This window comes from Lithobates pipiens, unplaced genomic scaffold (assembly GCF_037356315.1).
Source record: "Lithobates pipiens isolate NorthernLeopardFrog02 unplaced genomic scaffold, aLitPip1_a1.2 Scaffold_30, whole genome shotgun sequence".
Taxonomy (NCBI): domain Eukaryota; kingdom Metazoa; phylum Chordata; class Amphibia; order Anura; family Ranidae; genus Lithobates; species Lithobates pipiens.
In genome coordinates, this window is record NW_027507791.1 from 137,151,458 (window position 1) to 137,171,060 (window position 19,603).

General features: G+C 42.3%; 1 protein-coding gene across 3 annotated transcripts in view; it reads right to left on the bottom strand.

Moving 5' to 3' along the window:
- Positions 1-19,603, bottom strand: part of KNL1 (kinetochore scaffold 1) — a 288,270-nt gene that overhangs the window by 183,363 nt on the left and 85,304 nt on the right. For all 3 annotated transcript variants that reach the window (XR_013264900.1, XM_077464895.1, XM_077464894.1), the window contains exon 6: positions 9,340-9,392. Coding sequence is in view for 2 of the 3 variants with exons in the window: in XM_077464895.1 (XP_077321021.1) it covers positions 9,340-9,392 (53 nt within the window). In the remaining variant the exon portion in view is untranslated. The remainder of the gene's footprint in view (positions 1-9,339; positions 9,393-19,603) is intronic.

A 19,603-nucleotide genomic window follows, 5' to 3' on the forward strand; every position in this document is an offset into this window, starting at 1 on the left:
TGCCTGGTCAGCAGACCAGCATTTTAGCCAAATTAGGCACCACAGCTGACACTGAAGCCCTGGACAACAGAGGGAGAGTATCCAGGGCCACGTCACAAACGTACTGAAGGCCTTGCACTAGTTGGTCTGCTAGTTCCACGCAGACAGGGGAGGCATTCTGCTCTCCCAATTCGCAGTGCAAAAGTTTTGACCACTCAGTCGGCGTCTGCGACACCAGTGTGGATGCCAGTACAGGTCGCACGGCTGACCCCACAACCGTAAACAAGGAACAAGCCACTGCGTCGGCCTTCCTGTCTGTGGGATCCTTGAATGCAGGAGTCCCCTCAACCGGGATTGTGGTTACTTTATTTAACTTGGATACTGGGGGGTCCACGACCGGAGGAGCAGACCACTTTTTGAGCAGGCTTTCCTCAAAGGGGTAACGCACCGCCATGTTGTTGGGGACCGAAAAGGTCCTTTGCGGGCGACCTCATTCCCTGTAGATGAATTTGTCAAAATAAGTCAAATACGGGAACACCTTAGGTGAACGTGCTGGCTTGCGGGACCAAAAGGGATCGGTACATCAGCAGAGGGATCCGCTGGCTCCTGGATCTTCAGGGTATCATGCACAGCTGTGATAAGTGCTCCAACAAGTGCTTTGACGCACACGGACCCGGACGGGGAATTATCCTCACTGTCTGAACGGTCCTGGTGAGCCACGTCTGATAGGTCAGAGCAGGGGTCACCAGCCGCAGCAGGGACAGAGTCTGCATCAGAGCTCTCCCCAGAGGGGGGGAGGGGCAGGGGCCTCTTACGTGCACCTTTCCTTGTACGCACCGCCTCTATTTTAGCAACAAAGGAGTTAAGGACCACTGTCAGGGTGTCCATGGGCACCACACTATCCGCAGGTGACCCGGTTGCAATAGCCTGGATTTTGGGGGAAGAAACACCAGTTTCCGAAGCCATGCTGACCCTAGCCTGTCTGCCACCTGCAAGGGGACTTAGGACAGTGAAGGTCCCACCCTCCTGCTGCCGCTGCATGTTGGGGGGGGGGGGTACTTAGCACCAGACTCACCACCCTGGGGCGTTCCATGAATGCTACTAGCCGTGCCTGCAGTCCCTAGGAGGTTACCCAGTTGCAGAGTGAAGAAACTGTCGGCGGCAGCTGTCTAATACCGGTGAAACGTTCTGCAGAGCTTACACCACCGTTCAGGGAAAAGCCATCCAGTGTCCTGTATACACAGTGGACACAGGAAACAGCATGTGAGCACATGTAAAGCTGTCACAAGAGAACTGCGGAGAAAAGAGTGTTCGGGCTTCAAGAAAATGGCCGCCAATGCAACCAATAGGAAAATCCTATAGAAGATGGCTGCTGAGGCTCACAAAGGGGAACCTGCATTTCTCACAGTCAAGATGGCCGTCGGACAGCACCATGCGGTGACAGGACAAATCCAGAACAGTGCTGCCTGCCTACAGCCAGAACATCTCCACAGACCGGGACCAGGACCAATTTTGTTTGGAAGCCACATCGCACGACCGTGCAATTGTCAAAGTGAAGCAGTGCCGAATCGCAAAAAGGGGCCTGGTCCTTTGGCTGCAAATTGGTCTGGGGCTTAAGTGGTTAAAAGCTGGCTTAACTTTGCGATTTCCTGAAAAGAGGATAAACATGGCCTCTGATGTTCTGAAGCTCTTGGTAGCTTCCAAATAGCCTATGAGACATCACCTGTCATCCAGTCGATGTAGTTGCCCTTTGCGATTCTATGGTTTACTATAAAAGGAGGGTAACACTATAGCCTGACTTCTGTGAAAGCTAAAGTAACCTTGGGGATAAATGCTTGGCCAGTCCTAAGAATTACCCTAGCCTGCAATATCTGCATAAAGGGCTCTCTAATTTACAGAGCCTGTAGGTCGCTGACTCTGTGAGCAGATGTCATAGCGCTAAGAAAAACTGTTTTAAAAAGGTTTATCAGTCTTAAGGATGCCCTTGATAATGGCTCAAAAGGCTCCTTAATGACTGCTTTTAACATGATAGACAAGTCCCATGTCAACATTTTAACAACAAGGCACTGGTCTAGAGACTGCCTTGCAAAACCTATGGGTCCTGTTGTAGGGAATGCTGCTGACTGATAGGTCTGCAATCTGTACCTTATTTGTGCTTAAAGGACAAGTTTTTATCAATGCCTTCCTGCAGGAACTCTAGAATTATTGGAGAATCATATTCTCTTTTTCCGTCCTCTGTTAGCCAGAGGTTAAACTTCCTCCAGATTTTAAGATATTTGGCCCTTGTAACTGGTTTGCGACTTTGTGGCAGAGTTTATCACTCCGTTTGATAGACCCTTAGACTTCATGATCTCTGTTTCAGATACCATGCCGTTAAGTTGAACATGACTGGATTGGGATACAGTACTGAGCCCTGAGATAGCAGGTTCCAACTGAAAGGTAACATCCAAGGTGGTCGATCCGCTAATGATAGCAGAAGTGAAAACCATGCCTTCTTTGGCCAAAAAGCAGCTATTAGGATAAAGGATGTCTGTGCTGTCCCGAATTTGGAGAGGACTCTTGGGACCAGATAGAGGTGGGAAGGAGTAACAGCCTGAAAGTCCATGCACTGTGGAGTGCATCGACTGCCACTGGCTGATCTCTTAGGTTGAGCGAGAAACAAAACAAAAAAAAATAAAAAAATTGTAGTTTGGCATTTGCTTAGTTGGCAAATAAGTTGATCTCTGGAAGACCCCACTTGGAAACTATTTCCACAAACACTGTTGGGTCTAGTGACCATTCTTCTTGTGAGATTAACTGTCTGCTCAAAAAAGCAGCTAGGTTGTTCTGCACACTCCTTTGAGATGGATTGCCAAAAGGGATTCCAGATTTTCCTCTGCCCAGGAGAATATTTCCTGTGCTATAACTCATCAACATAGGACTTCTGGTTGTTTAGGTACACTACCGAGGTTGTATTGTCCGATCTGACCTGTGTATGTTGGCCTCTGAGCTGACTTTGGAATGCTGAGATTCCTCTGGCTACAGCTTTGAGTTAATTGTAGTTGGACGAGTGTTTCTCTAGTTGAGTACAAGTAACCTGCGCCCATTGCCCCTCTAAATGCACCCCCCCCCCCAAATCGCTGACTGCTGGCATCTGTAGTCAATATGCGTGCAATCGGGAAGGTCCATAGCAGTCCCTCTTGTAGATAGATTTGGTTTCTCCACCAAAAGACTTTCTTTGTTTTTTCTGGGAGGTCCACCTTGTCCTCAAAGTCTTTTCCCCACAAATATTGTAGAAGTATGGATTGGAATGGTCTTTGGTGAATCCTGGCCCATTTGACTGCCGGGATGGAGGATGTCAAGGCCTAAAACTGACATGTCTCTTATAGTATCTGGGAGATTTGTCTATTTGTGCTATCCGTTGTCCCATGCAATCAACCTTTTCTTGCGGGGGTATTTTTTGTTCTTTTGAACTGATCGTGTAACCTAGGAACAAGATTTCTTGCAAGGGAGATAGATTTGATTTCTCGCAGTTGATCCAGCCTAGCTGGGATAACCACTGTTGTGCAACCATTTGATCTTTTAGTAGTTTCTCTTTTGTTGGCGCGATGAACAGCAAGTCATCCAAGTATGCAATAATTGTTATGGCTTGCAGTCTTAGTGGTGCCAGGGCTTCTGCCAAGATCTTGGCAAAGATCCTCAGAGATAAGGTGAGGCCAAAGGGTAAGGCTCAGCTTTCAAAATGATAGACCTTTTTCCTATCCATATTACTATGCGGAAAATTCTTTGGGAGCTTTCCCTGATGAGAAAGTGCAGATAGGCGTAGTTTAGGTCTATTTTTGGCGTGAAAATCTTTTTGAAGCAGATTACTGACAGATTGACTCCATTCGGATTTTTTTTGTACTGTATGACTGTTCAAGGGCTTTAGGTTGAAGATCAGGCAATTTGCCTGAAGGTTTCCGCACCAAAAACGCGTGCGAGTAAAAACACTTTCCTTCTTCCTGTTTGGGGACTGCTATTAGGACTTTTTGGTCTACCAATTCCCCTATGAGTTAAGGTAATGCCTGAGCTTTTGCTTGGTCCCTGGATAACTGAGTAATGAATACTCTTGTGGGAGGTCTTAGGTTGAACTAAGGGCATATCCTCTCTCGATCACTCCTCTGACAAAACTGTTGGAGGTTAGTTTTTTTTCCCCACTGTGGAAGGAAATCCTCCAATTTTCCTCCCACTTAGCATCTTGCATCCCTGTGGTTTGGGATTTTTTGCCAGGAGGGTTTAAAACCACGTTTGTTTTTTACCTACCTTTCTGGGTAGACCAGTGTAGGGCTGAAACAAATAATCAATTATGAAATTAAATCGATTACTATTTTCATAATCAATTAATCGGCCACTAACATAATGGGGTTTTAAAAAAAAAAAATTTGCTCTTTATAGTACAAAAAGAGCAAATAATCGCAACTGTAAATATTACTTTCACAGCTCTACAGTAAAAAAAATTAAACCCCTACAGTAGTGATTATCTGTTTTTTTGTACAATAAAGGGCTAATTTTTGTTTTTTTAACCCCATTATGCAACTAAACGTCTTAGGCCTGGTTCAAATCTGTGTGTTTTTTTGGTGCAGTTCATTTGCATGGTTTCCTATGGGACACGTTCGCATCTAAGCTTTTTTTCAGCTGCAGCATGTTTGGAAAGGGCCAGGGACTTTTTTTTTTTAATGCAAAAAATTTAAAAAAAATGCTTTTATCTGATGATATTTACCAGATTCAAGCTTTAAATAGTATACATCTTTTTTTTAGTATATACAGTATATATCATCTAATAGTATATACAGTATATGTCTCTACTAATAGTATTTACAGCATCTCTTCTCATTCTCAGAGTGGATTAGAGATTTTGCTCCCCTGCATAAAGGATATTTTAGAATAAATTGCCTTTTTTTTTAAAACTTTACAAGTGAACTAAATTGTACACCACAATCTTTAAGGTTACTAACCAATCAAAACTACAATCGGCCAACTGTTGCAGTTGCAGTCCTAGAATAGTTTTTTTTTGGCTTTTTAGCCTGTGTTCTCGTTTGTCCTTCAGAGGGACAAATTCTTTGTGGGAAAATAGGATTTTTTGTACTCACCGTAAAATCCTTTTCTCTGTAATTTACCAACTGACACAGCTCCTCTCTTAGCCACTGGGTTGTTAGCCTTATCACTAGCAGAATACTAGGCATTAGTTGTAACACTGAGAACTCTTAGTTCCGCCCAAGGTCCCTTGGATAACAACCCTTCCGTCTGCAGATAGACCTCAGTACGTCAACAAGCAGTATAACGTAAAGATAAAAGGAGGGGCGGGTGCTGTGTTGGTTGGTGAATTACAGAGAAGAGTATTTTACTGCAAGTACAAAAAAAATCAAATTTTCTCTTATATTCACTGACCGACACAGCTTCTCTCTTAGCCATTGGGACGTCCCCAAGCAGTGCCAAACGAGGGGTGGGGAAAAACAGCATAAAAACTTCATCCACCATGGCAAGTGGGAACTAGTGAAACTTTACCCACAAAAAACAGAGTGGAAAAACCACCACAAAAATAAGTGTATCCTCAACAGGAGTGATCACCCAAAACCGCACCAAACTGCGGAAGTAATGCAACAGTGCATTAACATAACCGTACCGTGTATTTAATCGAAAAACCAGGAAAAACAGAAAATCTGAGCATCTGAAATTTATAACACATTTTAGGGATCATTTTTACGGTGTTTATTCGCCCAAACCATGACAAAGCACAGTGGTAAAAGTGGTATGTAGTTTATCATATAAATTTTCCTTAAGGTATCAGTTAATCTTACTCCTAAGTATTAAATATCCTTCTTTCATGGGAAATGGAATTCTTTTAAGAGCTTTTCTTCCTCTACTTTCTTTATATTGATATTTAAAATCTCCAATTTATTAAAAAATTTAAAATGAGATTTCCCCCAAATTTTTTTTAAGACTTAACAGAATGGGAATCGTTGTCCTGGGCCTTGTTATAAAGAAGAGCACAGTCAGCAAAAGCTGCTAGCTTGTGCTCCTCCTCTCCCACTCTAATCCCTCTGATGTCTACGCTGCCCCCGATATATGCCAGTAAAGGTTCCAGGGACAAGCTGAAAAACAAGGGGTAGAGTGGGCACCCCTGCCTAGTGCAGTTTTTCATTGAGAATATATGCGAAGAAACGCCATTTACTTTTACTGTCATCTGGTGGTCTCCGTATAATATTCTTATCCAGCGGACCATTCTGGGGCCCAATCTCATGGCTTCAAGAGATTTCAGCATGTATCCCCAGTCTATCCTGTCAAATGCCTTTTCGGCATCTATCGACAGGAATAGACTGGGGTCTCCTCCAATCCTGGCCGCCTGTATTGGCATCTTATCCTTAAGTCTATTGGCCAGTACACTTGCAAATAATTTAGTATCGGTGTCCAATAAGGAGATTGGTCTATAGCCTGAATAGAGATTACTGTCCTTTCTTTTTTAGGTTAACTTATCGATGCCATCAACGCATCCCTTCCCATGACACATTCTATTCCTAATTTATTCTTTGTACCTTTTATAGTAGGACATCATGAAACCATCTGGTCCCGGGCTTTTGTCCGAGGGTGATTTCTTCAGGGCTTCGTAGATTTCTTCCTCCGATATTGGTCCCTCCATGCTGCCCCTGACGCTATCCGATAGTGACTTTAGTCTCTTGTTATCTAGGAATTCTCACATGATTTCTTCCTCCTCTTGTGCAGGCTGCTCCCTTTCCTTCACTGCATAATGTACTCTAATATTTTTCGAACTCCTGCACTAGCTCCTTTGTGGAATATACCATCTCTCCTGATTTACCTTTTATTTTCTCAATTAAATTTCCCTTTTTTTCCTTCAGCGTTTTACACAGGTGGCTACTTGATTTCTCCCCCCAAAAATATTTGTCTCACTTAATTCTATTTACCTCCCTTCTAGATTCGTACTCCATGAGGTCATTGAGATCACCTCTTATTGATTAAGGCATGGTAGACTTGGCATCCTAGATTTTTATGTACTTGCTCTAGTCTGGAAATTTCTTCAAATAGGTTCTAATATTTTTTTTCTTTTTCCCTTTTCTTCCTTGCCCCGATGGAGATGAGGATGCCTCTGATATAAACCTTATGCGACTCCCAAAGGGCTGGGGGCGAAGCATCTCCAGTGTCGTTCGTTGAGAAATAGAATTCCATTTCTTTCCGAACTTCACCCAGCTCTTTTTCTTGTAACACGCTCTCGTTCAATTGCCAGGTGAACGGCACTTTTTGGATATCCGGGATCCCCAACTTTGAGACCGTAGCATGATCAGAAAGCGACATTGTTTCTATGGTCACATCTCTCACTCATTCATTCTATGACAGTGATGGCGAACCTTGGCACTCCAGATGTTTTGGAACTACATTTCCCATGATGCTCAACTACACTGCAGAGTGCATGAGCATCATGGGAAATTTAGTTCCAAAACATCTGGGGTGCCAAGGTTCGCCATCACTGTTCTATGATCTACAAATATGTAGTCTAGTCTAGAGCAAGTCCCATGCACAGGGGAGAAGGTATAATCTTTAGTTTTAGCATGTTTCACCTGCCAAATATCAATAATTTGAGCCTGAAGTTTAACTTCTCATTTAATTGTGTTCTACTCATCACCTGCGCCAGGGACATACTGTCTAGGTCAAGGCCAAAGTTTAGGTCCCCGCAAGGATGAGCTCCCCCACCTTGAACTTTTCCAGTCTAGTCAACATCTGCTTCAGGAAACGAATCAGATTTTATTTGGGCAATAAAGGTTCGCTAGAGTGTATATACGTCCTCCCAATCTGCCTTTTAACATTAAAAAAACGGCCTTCTGGATCTGTCAGTGACCTTAAATTTATTTTCCTTTGAGAAACCTACTGCGACCCCTTTGCCCTACTTATAGGGGAGTCGCTATAGTGCCAAGTAGGGAAATCTGTTGAGAATATTTTAAATATTAGTTTCCCGAGTCAGATGTGTCTCTTGTAGAAACACAATATCTGCCTGGCAATGTTTAATAGCTCTAAGAAACTTATGTCTCTTGATCCAGGAATTCAAACCCTTCACATTATATGTCAAAATGTTTAAGTCCATCAACTACTCTAATTTTTATCAAGATATATTCCATAAAAGGAAAGGAGAAAAACATTACCTTAAAATCTTGTGAGACTATTCGCCTTATTTGGTGCATCCCTCCCTCCACCCCCCCCCCCCCCTACACCTCCCTCCCGCTGTAGGTCGGCTCTGTGCCCACATATGGGAATCTGCATTGATCCCAGCTTTGCCACCAACTCCCAAGGGTGGGTCTCAAGACATCGTCTCCAATCTAACCCCTCCCCCTCATCTCGAAGAGAGAGGGGGGGTGGTGTGTGCATGTTGTTTCCTCCCATGTTCTCCAAACTCCTTAGTCCCCTCCAACCCGAGGCTTATCCCAAAATTTTCCTTTTCACTCTCTAGGGGGTGAAACCACGAGCCAAACTAAATTTCGGTCGCAAAAACAAAAACATTGCAATGACCCATACCAAACAATGCTATAGACCTCCCCCCCCTTGTCCACTCATTCTTATTCGCTCCTTCCATTAATTTGGTATATTCGGGACGGGTATGTTAAAGTTTTTACAGAATTCTTGGAGATCCTCCAGGCATCTCATTCGGACAGTGCTCCCTTCATTATGGACAATTAACATTGATGGAAATCACCAGCTATACTTTAGGTTTGCCACCCTCAACGCGTCTAGAAGAGGTTTCAGTTTCCGTCGCCAAGCTAACATCCCCGTTGACAGATCAGAAAAAACTTGGTTCCTTCAAATTGTAATGGGTGTAGGCAGGGCATGATGGTTGGAGGCAGAGTTAAACTGGATTAAGGCTGGGTTCACATTGATGCGAACTGGATGCGGGTTTCCCTGCTTCCAATTCGTATGACAAGAAAGTGTGACCCGCTCTCTCAAAGGCAGTATCCCGTGCGTCTTCTGCTCAGTTTCAGGTGCAAATTCAGCCAAAAATTTGGACCGGATTTGTGCCTGAAACACTTGACACGCACCAGACCCAAGGCTGTGAGCCGTGGCTAGTGTGAACCCAGCCTAAAGTTTTTTGTGGTTGTTTCAACCTCCTAACGCCGATATCTTAGAATTCTTAAATTGCCTAACTGACGATAAAGTTATTATTTTTTTTTTAGACACTGCGCAACAAAATACATGTCAACAAACACTGAGTGAATCTTATGGATTACTGTACTGTGCACACTATAGTTTTCCTTTTTTTTTTTTTTTTTTAAACCCTTACAAACAAACAAACAAAAAAAACACCCCAACACACACAGATTGCAAAAAAGACAAAATTATTACCTCCACTGTCGGCATCGCCAGAGCCAACTGGTTTTAGTTCAGGTGTGAAAACTCTGTAGAAATGAAAAACATTTTGTGAGTGTTTTCTTCAGATTCGTTTTAATACAATTTTTACAAAGCCCAAGCTAACCTTGCAATGCCTATATATATATATATATATATATATATATATATATATATATATATATATATATATATATATATATATATATATATATATATATATATATATATATATATTTTTTTTTTTTTTTTTTACAAGACTCCAGTTTAATGAAATATTACAAAAATAACAGAATAACCGCCAGCTGCTTTACTAAAAAGTGATTCATCCTCAATTAATCCAGTACAGAAAACAGGTGCCAAGGGGTAAGGTTGCTACTTTTTTTTTTCTATGCTTTTCTCCACTACTCCAATGAAAGGAACACTGAAACCCACCAAAACCGGTGTAGCATAATTAACTGATTAGAGAGAACAAATTCCCACCACCACCCTGGCCATACATTATACAATTTTCCTTTAGATTTACCAAAAAATTATTATGGAGGTCAAACCTAAACACTTAAAATTTGTATGCAATCAGGCAGGCCCTTGCACTACATAGTTGAAGGTAAAAAAAAAAAAAATAATAATATGTATATATATATATATATATATATATATATATATATATATATATATATATATATATATATAAATAAAAATTGTATAACGTATGGCCAGCCTTGGGCTTCATGTACATGGGACGTTGTTTAACCACTTCAGCCCCAGAAGATTTGGCCAATTAATGGCCAGGCCATTTTTTGCGATACGGAACCGTTTTAACGGACAATTGTGAGACGTTGTACCAAAACAAACTTTTTCCCCCCTCAAATTGAGCTCTTTTGGTGGCATTTGATCACCTTTGCAATTTTTATTTTTGCGCTATAAAAAAACAAAAAAAAACAAAGCGACAATTTTGAAAAAATATTTTTTACTTTTTGCTATAATAACAGATGCCCCAGTAGAAGGACTATGGTCCGAAACATGTCGGGTTTTTGAGTCACTATTCTTGTTACCATAGGTTTTCGTTGTGATTCTTTTATGGACTTACCAGATGGGTTTTATAAAAAAAATTTTTAAGAAAGGACTTTTTTTTTTTTACAATCTGATTCATGATTAATGTGGAAGCTTTTCCTTCTTTTCTCTATTTTATATGATTGTAAATCTGCCATTGCATACTACCGAGATTTACATACATCCAGTGTTCCAGAGCTTCGACTGCCTCATGGGTTTGGCTATCTTTGGAAGTGATTGTGATATCAGCCATTCATCGCTTGTCCGTTTGGAATGTGGCCAAAGTACGTCTCCATACTGTCAGCGCCTCCGATGCAGGGTCTACGGGACGAGGTGATCCAAATGCTTATTTGACTCACCGATGTATAGTGTGTGTCCATCTCTTGGGGTAAGCGTACCTTATCTGTATTACCTGCATATGGATTGTCATTGGTGACGTATGGATGAATACAGGCTTTCTGGTGTAGCAGCATTTTAAAGAAGCAGTACTCCATACTTTTGTAATAGGACTACACCCCACATAAGGGAGCAAGTTCACCTTGTATATGTATTCAAGGACTATTTTTACAATTGTATAATATTACCATTTGGACAACATATGTTGGTCTCACAAACCACAGGGTTCCCAGGCACTATTGAAATTAGCTTTTTTGCACCATACAGGCTCTTAGAGGTCGTGCCGAAGCTTAGTCTGCCTCCTCTTCTTGGGGCCATTTGTATTTTGTCACTGCACATATTCACTGTTGTGATGTTTTTCTAACCCTAAGTTTTTTCCATACATACTACTGTGATATGGTTTCATGAAATTTGTCATTAGCACTGCATTATATTTTTTCCATTTTTGTTACAATTTAACCAAGATGGTTGATGCCAGCTGCTGTTATTCCAGATATTTTATTAGTAGCGCAGCTTTTTTCCACCTATAATATCCCAATTTTTTATTTATTTTTTTTATAAAAAGGGGGAAATGGATTTGTGGAGCCTAACATTTTTGGGACCAGTGACACTTACAGCGATCAGAGCTAAAAATAGCTACCGATTACTGTATAATGTCTTTGGCAGGGAAGGGGTTAACACTAGGGGGCGATCAAGGGGGTTAACTGTGTCCTAGGGAGTGTTTCTAACTGGGGTAGGAGACTGATCGTTGTTCATACTTAGTAGGAACGGATATGGCTCCTCTCACCTGACACAATGGAGATATGTTTAAAATTGACAGACCTCAGTTCTGCCTGTGTGAAGCGATCGCGGGTACCCAGTGGACATCGTGACCGCCGTGTATACACATCGGCTCAGTCACTCGCACCCCCTAGTGCCCTTAAAGCAGCCAATGTACAGCAATGACGGCTGACCCAGGGGAGGCAACCTGCCGTAGCATAACTGTGGCGGGTGGTTGGGAAGTGGTTAACCTCCCCTGAACAAATATATTATATATATATATATATATATATATATATATATATATATATACACACATATACATACACATATATACACACACATATACATATATATATATATATATATATATATATATATATATATATATATATATATATATATATATATATATATATATATATATATACACACACACACACACACACACACACACACACACACACACACATATATACATATATACAAAATAGAAAGCGCATGGAGAGAATTAACCCCATACCAATTAATGCTCGTTTCCTACCTATTACCACAAAAGTGGTTTTGACACAAAAAAATTATCATTGTTAAACATTGTGTCAAGAAAAAAAAATATATATATAGTCTAACAAATGCCTACACAAGCCTAAATAGAAAGATACATACAATATTTCAGCTTATAAAGACCTAATTACGCATCATTATATGTGGCAAATATTTCATTAATAATGCATAAAAATGCAATCAACATGTAATCCACGACTTCATGACACTTTCATCCTTCTTATGATAGTAAAATCCCATCTCTCCCATATTGTCAAGATGCAACTATCTGAAAATAGAAAATGCTATAAAAATCGCTAACCAAGTCATCATAAAAATAGGTACAAATCATAATCCCCATTAACTCCATCTGGAGGGAGGGATCGTAATCTATTGAGCCACCAAACCTCTCGCTGCTTGAGTCTCAGAACTCTATCGCCCCCTCTCTTATCAGGGGGGAATCTCCTCAAGCACCATAAACCTCAGGTCCGAGTCCTGGTGTCTTTTTTTTTTTAGAAAAAAGTCTTGATACTGGCAACCCTGGTTGTTTCAATCTTATGGTGCTGCGATGCTGTGCGATTCAATCTTAAATGTTCTGGGTAGTTTCACCGACAAAGCAATTTACAAGGGTAGGTCAGAATACAGATCGTGTAGGAGGATTGGCATGTAAAAAATACCTCAATTGCAACCTTATCCCCATTTTCAGGATGGACATAATGGTTACCTTTTAGTATAAGTTTGCATTGGATGCAATTCAAGCAGAGAAAGCACCCTTTCCTTTTCTTACCAAGACACGTCATTTTAGATGCATGTTCTCTTAGTCTATATTCTGATCTCACCAGTGCGCCTCGAAACGTTTTATTCCTATAAATGTACAAGCATATGGCAGGGCAACATTCAAACCCATTGCAACGCCTTTCACAAAGAAATGATCCTTAAAACAGGAAGTAGTTTGACAAATTATTCCAAATCATACTATCAAAGAAATGTGCACGTCTGAATAGTTGTTACATCCTCTAATCAAGTCCATCACCGCATCAATGCCAAGTTATTCGACACATGATCTCCGTTATCATTTATGAGAGATTCCTTTATTTCCAGAGTGACCTCTTTCACAAAAGTTTTGACAGGGGCATAGGTAGTATGGGGTACCGATTTACTTTTAAACCCAAAGATTTACAAATCAAAGCATTATCTGAACCTGAACTTAAATGAACCGTCCATCTGCTATTACAGAATAAATGGTATAAGTCTTGATCAAGTAAAAATGAATCAAGATGGCTTTTAGGACAGAAGGAGACACCACGATTTATCAATCCATGAGAGAACATGCCGTGAGATGTTATAGACTAGGGATCCTGGGATCGACCTAGAGTGCCTTGTGGTTTACGGTGATTATCCTGACCAGGTATCCCCTCTCTGTTCAGCCTGGACATAGTTTGCATACGAGGATATCCCCCTCTCTGTTCAGCCTGGACATAGTTTGCATACGAGGATATCCCCCTCTCTGGCCTTGTGATAAAAAAATTGGATGAAGTATCTGTCAGTGTTAGCCGACGAGTTGTCTGACACCTCTCTCCTAGTGCCTCCATAGTCGGGCCGACCACGTTGGCTGTAGGATCTAGACCAACGATAAACTCGTTTTCTTTCATAATTCTCGACGTCTCGATCAAACTGGTTTCTTTTTCTGACTTCCAAATCAGCTCTATATTTCTTAATGATTTCATCCACCAAGACTTTACATTTACCAAATTCATCATATGTCACTGAGGCTTTCAAGTCCTGTTCCACCTTGATTAATTGGTCAGATAGCATAGCCAATTCTTTATGTATATAATAAATAGTAAGTGTCATCAAATCAGAAGAATTTTTTCAAAATCTGCATAAAATGTGCTTTTAAATTCTTCATGGTCATTAAATAGTGTGGGGATTAACCTCACCCATAGACCCCTAGGTATCCGCTCCACCCGGTGATATCCTGCAAGGGTTAATCCATGTAATTATAAAGACATGTTTCTTCTGTATATGTATTGTAAACTTTGGGGATAAATAGCTCCACGGGACCAAGTGCATAAACCGTTCAAACAAAAAGGCTTTATTTGTAAGCAAATCAAAAATAAAACCTTCATTCAGCACAAAAATATAAAACAAAGTCTGCTCATCTTCAGCACAAAGAAAATTAAAGCAAAGGCACATACAGTTTGTGGCCAAGTCTTCACCCCAGAGTTTAAAGTCCTTGTTGAAACTTTAGCAGCACAAAACAGATACACAGCTCATCATGACAGGTGTAACCACCTATTCCTCCTCACTACTCCTTATGAGCGGTTTCCTGGAGGCATTTAAGCCCCTGTGTGCTGAATCCCTGTGGTCAGGGGTGGAGGCCCTTTCCTACCCAAATATCACTTCAGAGCCTCCCAAAACTATTGGTCCCAAATAGCGCTCTATTAAGAGAGGACTGCGAGTCAGTCCTCTCCTGGTTGACTATTCCTGGAATTCCTCTCATTCTGGGTGACCCCCTGAACACTACCGCGACTCCCTTAAAGGGACCACAACCCAAATACTGGTGGTATATAGCAACCGCCCAGGACACAACCATGGCATCCTGTACTAGAGAGATATAGATAGAGCTATATAGATAGGCTGTGGAAATGAAAGATTAATTCCTCTATTAATAGCTAACTTTTTTGATCGATCAAAATTCTTTTGATCGGTACTCCCCTCTCTGCCAGGTTCCAGGTCTTTAGGAAGTTCCGGAGATATGGTGATGTCACAGACATAGACGTCACCAGATTCCTCCCCCTTTCTCAAGTGCCTCTGTCTGCTAGCAAAGGGAAGGGGGGAGGAGTCGGACACTGAAGTTCTGATTGAACGTAACGTGTAGGGGGGAGGAGCTATGCAAGACATCACCCGCTGCTGCCCTACGAAAGCAACACAATTGTCGGCTTTATATGCTGTGTTTTTAGCATCTTTATGTGAGATTAGTTTGTATTTGAAAACAAAAATAAAATCTTATACTTAAGCGGTGAGTACATAGATCTTTTCTTTCTACCCATGACCTGACATCCTTGCTGAGATCTAAGGAGAGGCGAGAAGTTTATGGCCCGTGTTAACCCTTTTGATACCCACTTGCATAACCACATGTATGCACAGGAGTCCATGCCAGTGGTGAGTTAGACCGGAAGTGGAGGGATTGCATGCTACTGTGTAAAAAATTACTCACGTCTGTGCTACAGTTTGAATTTAAAAAACGTATTTGTGTGAACTGTGAAGTCATGGGATTGTGGAAACTAGTGTCGGGTGATAGTGTATACCACATTTACCACTGACTAATGCAGAGTTGCAATGCAAGGAGATCAGCAAAAAGTAGTTGGATCTGTATGTGCGTTATAATTAAATAATAAAAAAGAAAAAAAAAAAAAAAATTCAGCGAACACGAAAATTTGAATCAGTAACAGGCCTAATAGAGATTATACACACTATAATATAATATAATATTATATCAGGGGTTGACAAATTTGCTTTGAATTTAGGAGCCAGCTAAAAAAAGTTAGGCAGCTTTTTAGTTTTTTTCGAGTGGTATGGATTGTCAGCTCCCAGGGTAAGGCCACTCCTTTTTACCCCCTATCCCTAACTCACAATGGAGCACCCAGTCAATAACTCCAATGAAACGCTGTTACATCAGGGTTATGGGCTGACCAGAAAGAGTAAGGCTGGCAACAGGTGGCCCTGGTTTGGAACGGGCAGGTGGCCCTGGTTGGTGATGGCACTAGTTGTCACTGGCAGATGGCACCGATTGGTGTTGACAGGTGGCACTGACTGACGGTGACACTGGTAGGTGGCATTAATTGGCAGTGGCACTGGTTGGCACTAGCAAGTGGCACTGACACTGGCAGGTTTCACACAGCACTCTGTTACTGAAATGTAACAGAGGAGCTGTCAGAATTGAGTGTAATGTCGGAATGGGTGGGACCCAGCCGGGGCCCGGCTGGGTGGGGGGGACTCAGCAGCTACCAAACACCAGCCAGCGATTGGGCTGCTTAAAAGGAGCGGGGCCGCATACACGTAGCAGCCCGCCCAGATCCCATTGGCTGGCGTTTGATAGCGGCTGGGTCCCGCCCACCCCGACATCAAGCTGAAATCTGACAGATCCTCCTCTCCCCCGTAGCTCGTCAGTTTCACACACTTAGCGCAGCGCCGCTGAGTGTGGAGGGAGGACGACGGCAGCTGTTCTGAACATCCAAATCTGTCTGAACCTTTTTGCATTTCAAAAAAGGCTTCTAAAGTCAAATGCCTAGAAACTAAACGATCCTGTGTACATGTGCTGATAAGATAACAGAGGAGAGTTCGGGCAGCTGAAAGAAAAAAATAAATAAATAAAAGCCCAACTGCTCCTAAATGTCCATTTACCAGCAGCAGTGTACATGAGGCCTTAAGAGGAAGTAAACCCTGATGAGTTTACTTCCTCATTCATTCCCTGCAAAGGCAAAGCACAGTGGACTACTATGCATCGCATAGTAGCCCATTATGTGTCACTTACCTGACACAGGAGCCAGCGAAGTCGCCGCTGTCCCCTGTAGTCCGCCGCATCCATCTTGCTGGTGGCGTCTCGCAGCGCCGCCGCTGTCATTCGGCGGAGGCGCGATGACGTCACTCCCGCGCATTGGGAGCAGACACGCGCGGCAGATCCATTGTTGGAAATGCCGCGCTCAGTGCGCCTGCGCGTCGCTGTCTACGGCGCATGCGCCGTAGACAGCGGTGCCTGTCTTCAGGCAAATATCTCCTAAACCGTATAGGTTTAGGAGATATTTCTTGGACCTACAGGTAAGCCTTAATCTAGGCTTACCTGTAGGTCAAAGTGGTTTGTAAGGGTTTACAACCACTTTAGGCCCCATGTACACAAGATGCCGGTGTAAACTCTGCTGAACACGTTTTTAAAAGCTGAAACTGGTGTTTAGAAACGACCGTTTTGCTGCGATTGCATGCCTTGTTTTACGGTGTTTGTGTCTAGAAGCGTTTAGTGAACATAAGACCCTCCCCAAGCTCAAAAAGCATGTATTAACTATTTCAGCCATTTTGTGAGACCAGAGTGAGTATTTAGCGTGTCACTTGCCACAAGTTGTGGATTGCGCAATTGTTGAAAAACCATTCAAATTTTTTTAATCATTTGACATATGAGATTTTTAATGTATATAAAAAAAAAAAAAAAAAAAAAAAAAAAAAAAAAAAGGGGGGGGGGGCACCTTTAAAAAGCTTATAAACTAAAAATGCGTCAAAACGCAGTGCTGGCGTTTTGCCACATTTGGCATCTGAAAACGTGAAAATGTTTTGCGTATGAGCCCATTTTTTTGCTACAGCGCCTGTAAAGCACCTCAGTGTGAAAGTGGCCTAATGCTGGGTCCACCGTGTGCCATTACTTATATAACCATGGGGCGAGGGCACCCAGTGATGTCATCCAAAGGTCCTGCCCCTTGTGGTGTCATCACCTCATTATGCCTGAGCGGTAACATCACAAGGGTTGGGCCTCTAGTAGGTCACCGGGTGGCCCCACCCTAGGGCGGAAGAGTGTTGAGAAAACGTCGGGAGGAAGAACAGGTGAGAAGACCACAGAGAGGAGAACCGGCAGCGGAAGAAGACATAAGAACCGGAGGATGAAAACATCGCCAGAGGGAGACGAAATCAGAAGAGACGCCAGAGCGGCTTTTATTTTGACATTTTTTTGGGTGAATGTACCCCCATACTCACACAGGGTGGGGGCAGGATCTGGGTTCCCATTGAAAAGGGGGCTTACAGATTTCAATAAGCCCCCCACCAACAGACCTTGAAACCACCGGCCAGGGTTACATAGTTACATGGTAAGTGAGGTTGGGGAAAAAATAAAATAAAAAATAAAAAGGATACAAGCTCATCAAGTCTAACCTAGGTGTGTGATTACAAGTCAGTATTACATTGTATATCCCTGTATGTTGTGGTCGTTCAGGTGCTTATCTAATCATTTTTTTAAACTATTGATGCTCCCCGCTAAGACCACCACCTGTGGAAGGGAATTCCACATCCCTGCCGCTCTTACAGTAAAAAAAACCCTCTACATAGTTTAAGGTTAATCCTCTTCTTCTAATTTTAATGAGTGGCCACGTGTCTCGTTAAACTCCCTTCAGCTGCAAAGTTTTATACCCATTGTGGGGTCACCAGTACGGTATTTGTAAAATTTAAATTATATCCCCTCTCAAGCATCTTTTCTCCAGAGAGAATAAGTTCACTGCTCGCAACCTTTCCTCATAACCAATATCCTCCAGACCCTTAATTAGCTTTCTTTGTACGCGTGCCATTTCCAGTACATCCTTCCTGAGGACTGGTGCCCAGAACTGGACAGCATACTCTAGGTGCGGCCAGCCCAAAGTCTTGTAGAGTGTGAGAATCATTTTATTTCTGGAGTAGATCCCCTTTAATGCATGCCAATATTCTACTTGCATGCCATTGCTGAGCCCATCTACTAGGTCCATTTCCATCCTAGATTCCCAGAGAGGTTCTCCCTCTAGTATTGAGATTGCCTTCATATTTTTTCCACCCAAATGCATTATTTTACATTAAACCTCATTTGAGTAGTGGGAAAGAGGCCCTTGTCCTCAACATGGGGACAAGGTGCTTTGGGGAGGGATGCGCAGGGCCCCCCTGCCTTAGAGCACCCCCCCTTCCGGACCTGCGTGCTTGGCTAAGGACCAGGTATGGATTTTGGGGGGACCCCACGCCACTTTTTGGGCATGGGGGCTCCCCTTAAAATTCATACCAGGCTGAAGGGACCCCTATGCCAGTTTATGATTTTGGGGAGGGTTCCCCTTTGAGAACCTCCATGCACAAGCCACACTGCAAGTTGGATCATCACGATGGATTTTGAATAGAGGCAGAGAAATGCTGCTAAATGTGCATTAATGGTACTAAAAGCACATTTTTCCTGGCGTTGGTAGTGGCTTTGCAGCTTTTTATTTTCTTTTTATTTTCTAATGCCCTGTGTGCATAAGGCCTTATGCTCAAAAAAAGCCTCAAAGAGCTCAATATAAAAAAAAAAAAAAAAAAAAAAAAAAAAAATCATGAGCAACAAGCATCTGCAAGCTGTTATAGGCAGAAATAAAAGCTCAAGTGCTTGTAAAAAAGCAGCTGTTTAGCTGCAGTGTGCATGAGCCCGTAAAGAACTCACAGGTAAATTCCCAAAAAGTCAGCCCAGAAAGGGGTAGAGAGAAACAGATGAATCGCCACAAGATTAGTCAGGGATGGAAATTATACCTCAGCAACACACCGGTGAAAAAAAGGTTACAGTAGAAAATAAGGATGAAGAACAAAATCGTCTCTAACATCCAAAGGTGACTCAGGGGCATGGCACAAGAGTTCTGCCAGATCTGCCTAACCCTTGAGCACCGTTAACTCTCCAGGGTAAAGTGAGGTGTACATAGTCATGGAGAGAGGATCATGAAAATAGTCTTACTGCTAAGAATAACCATGAGATAAAGCTAGGACC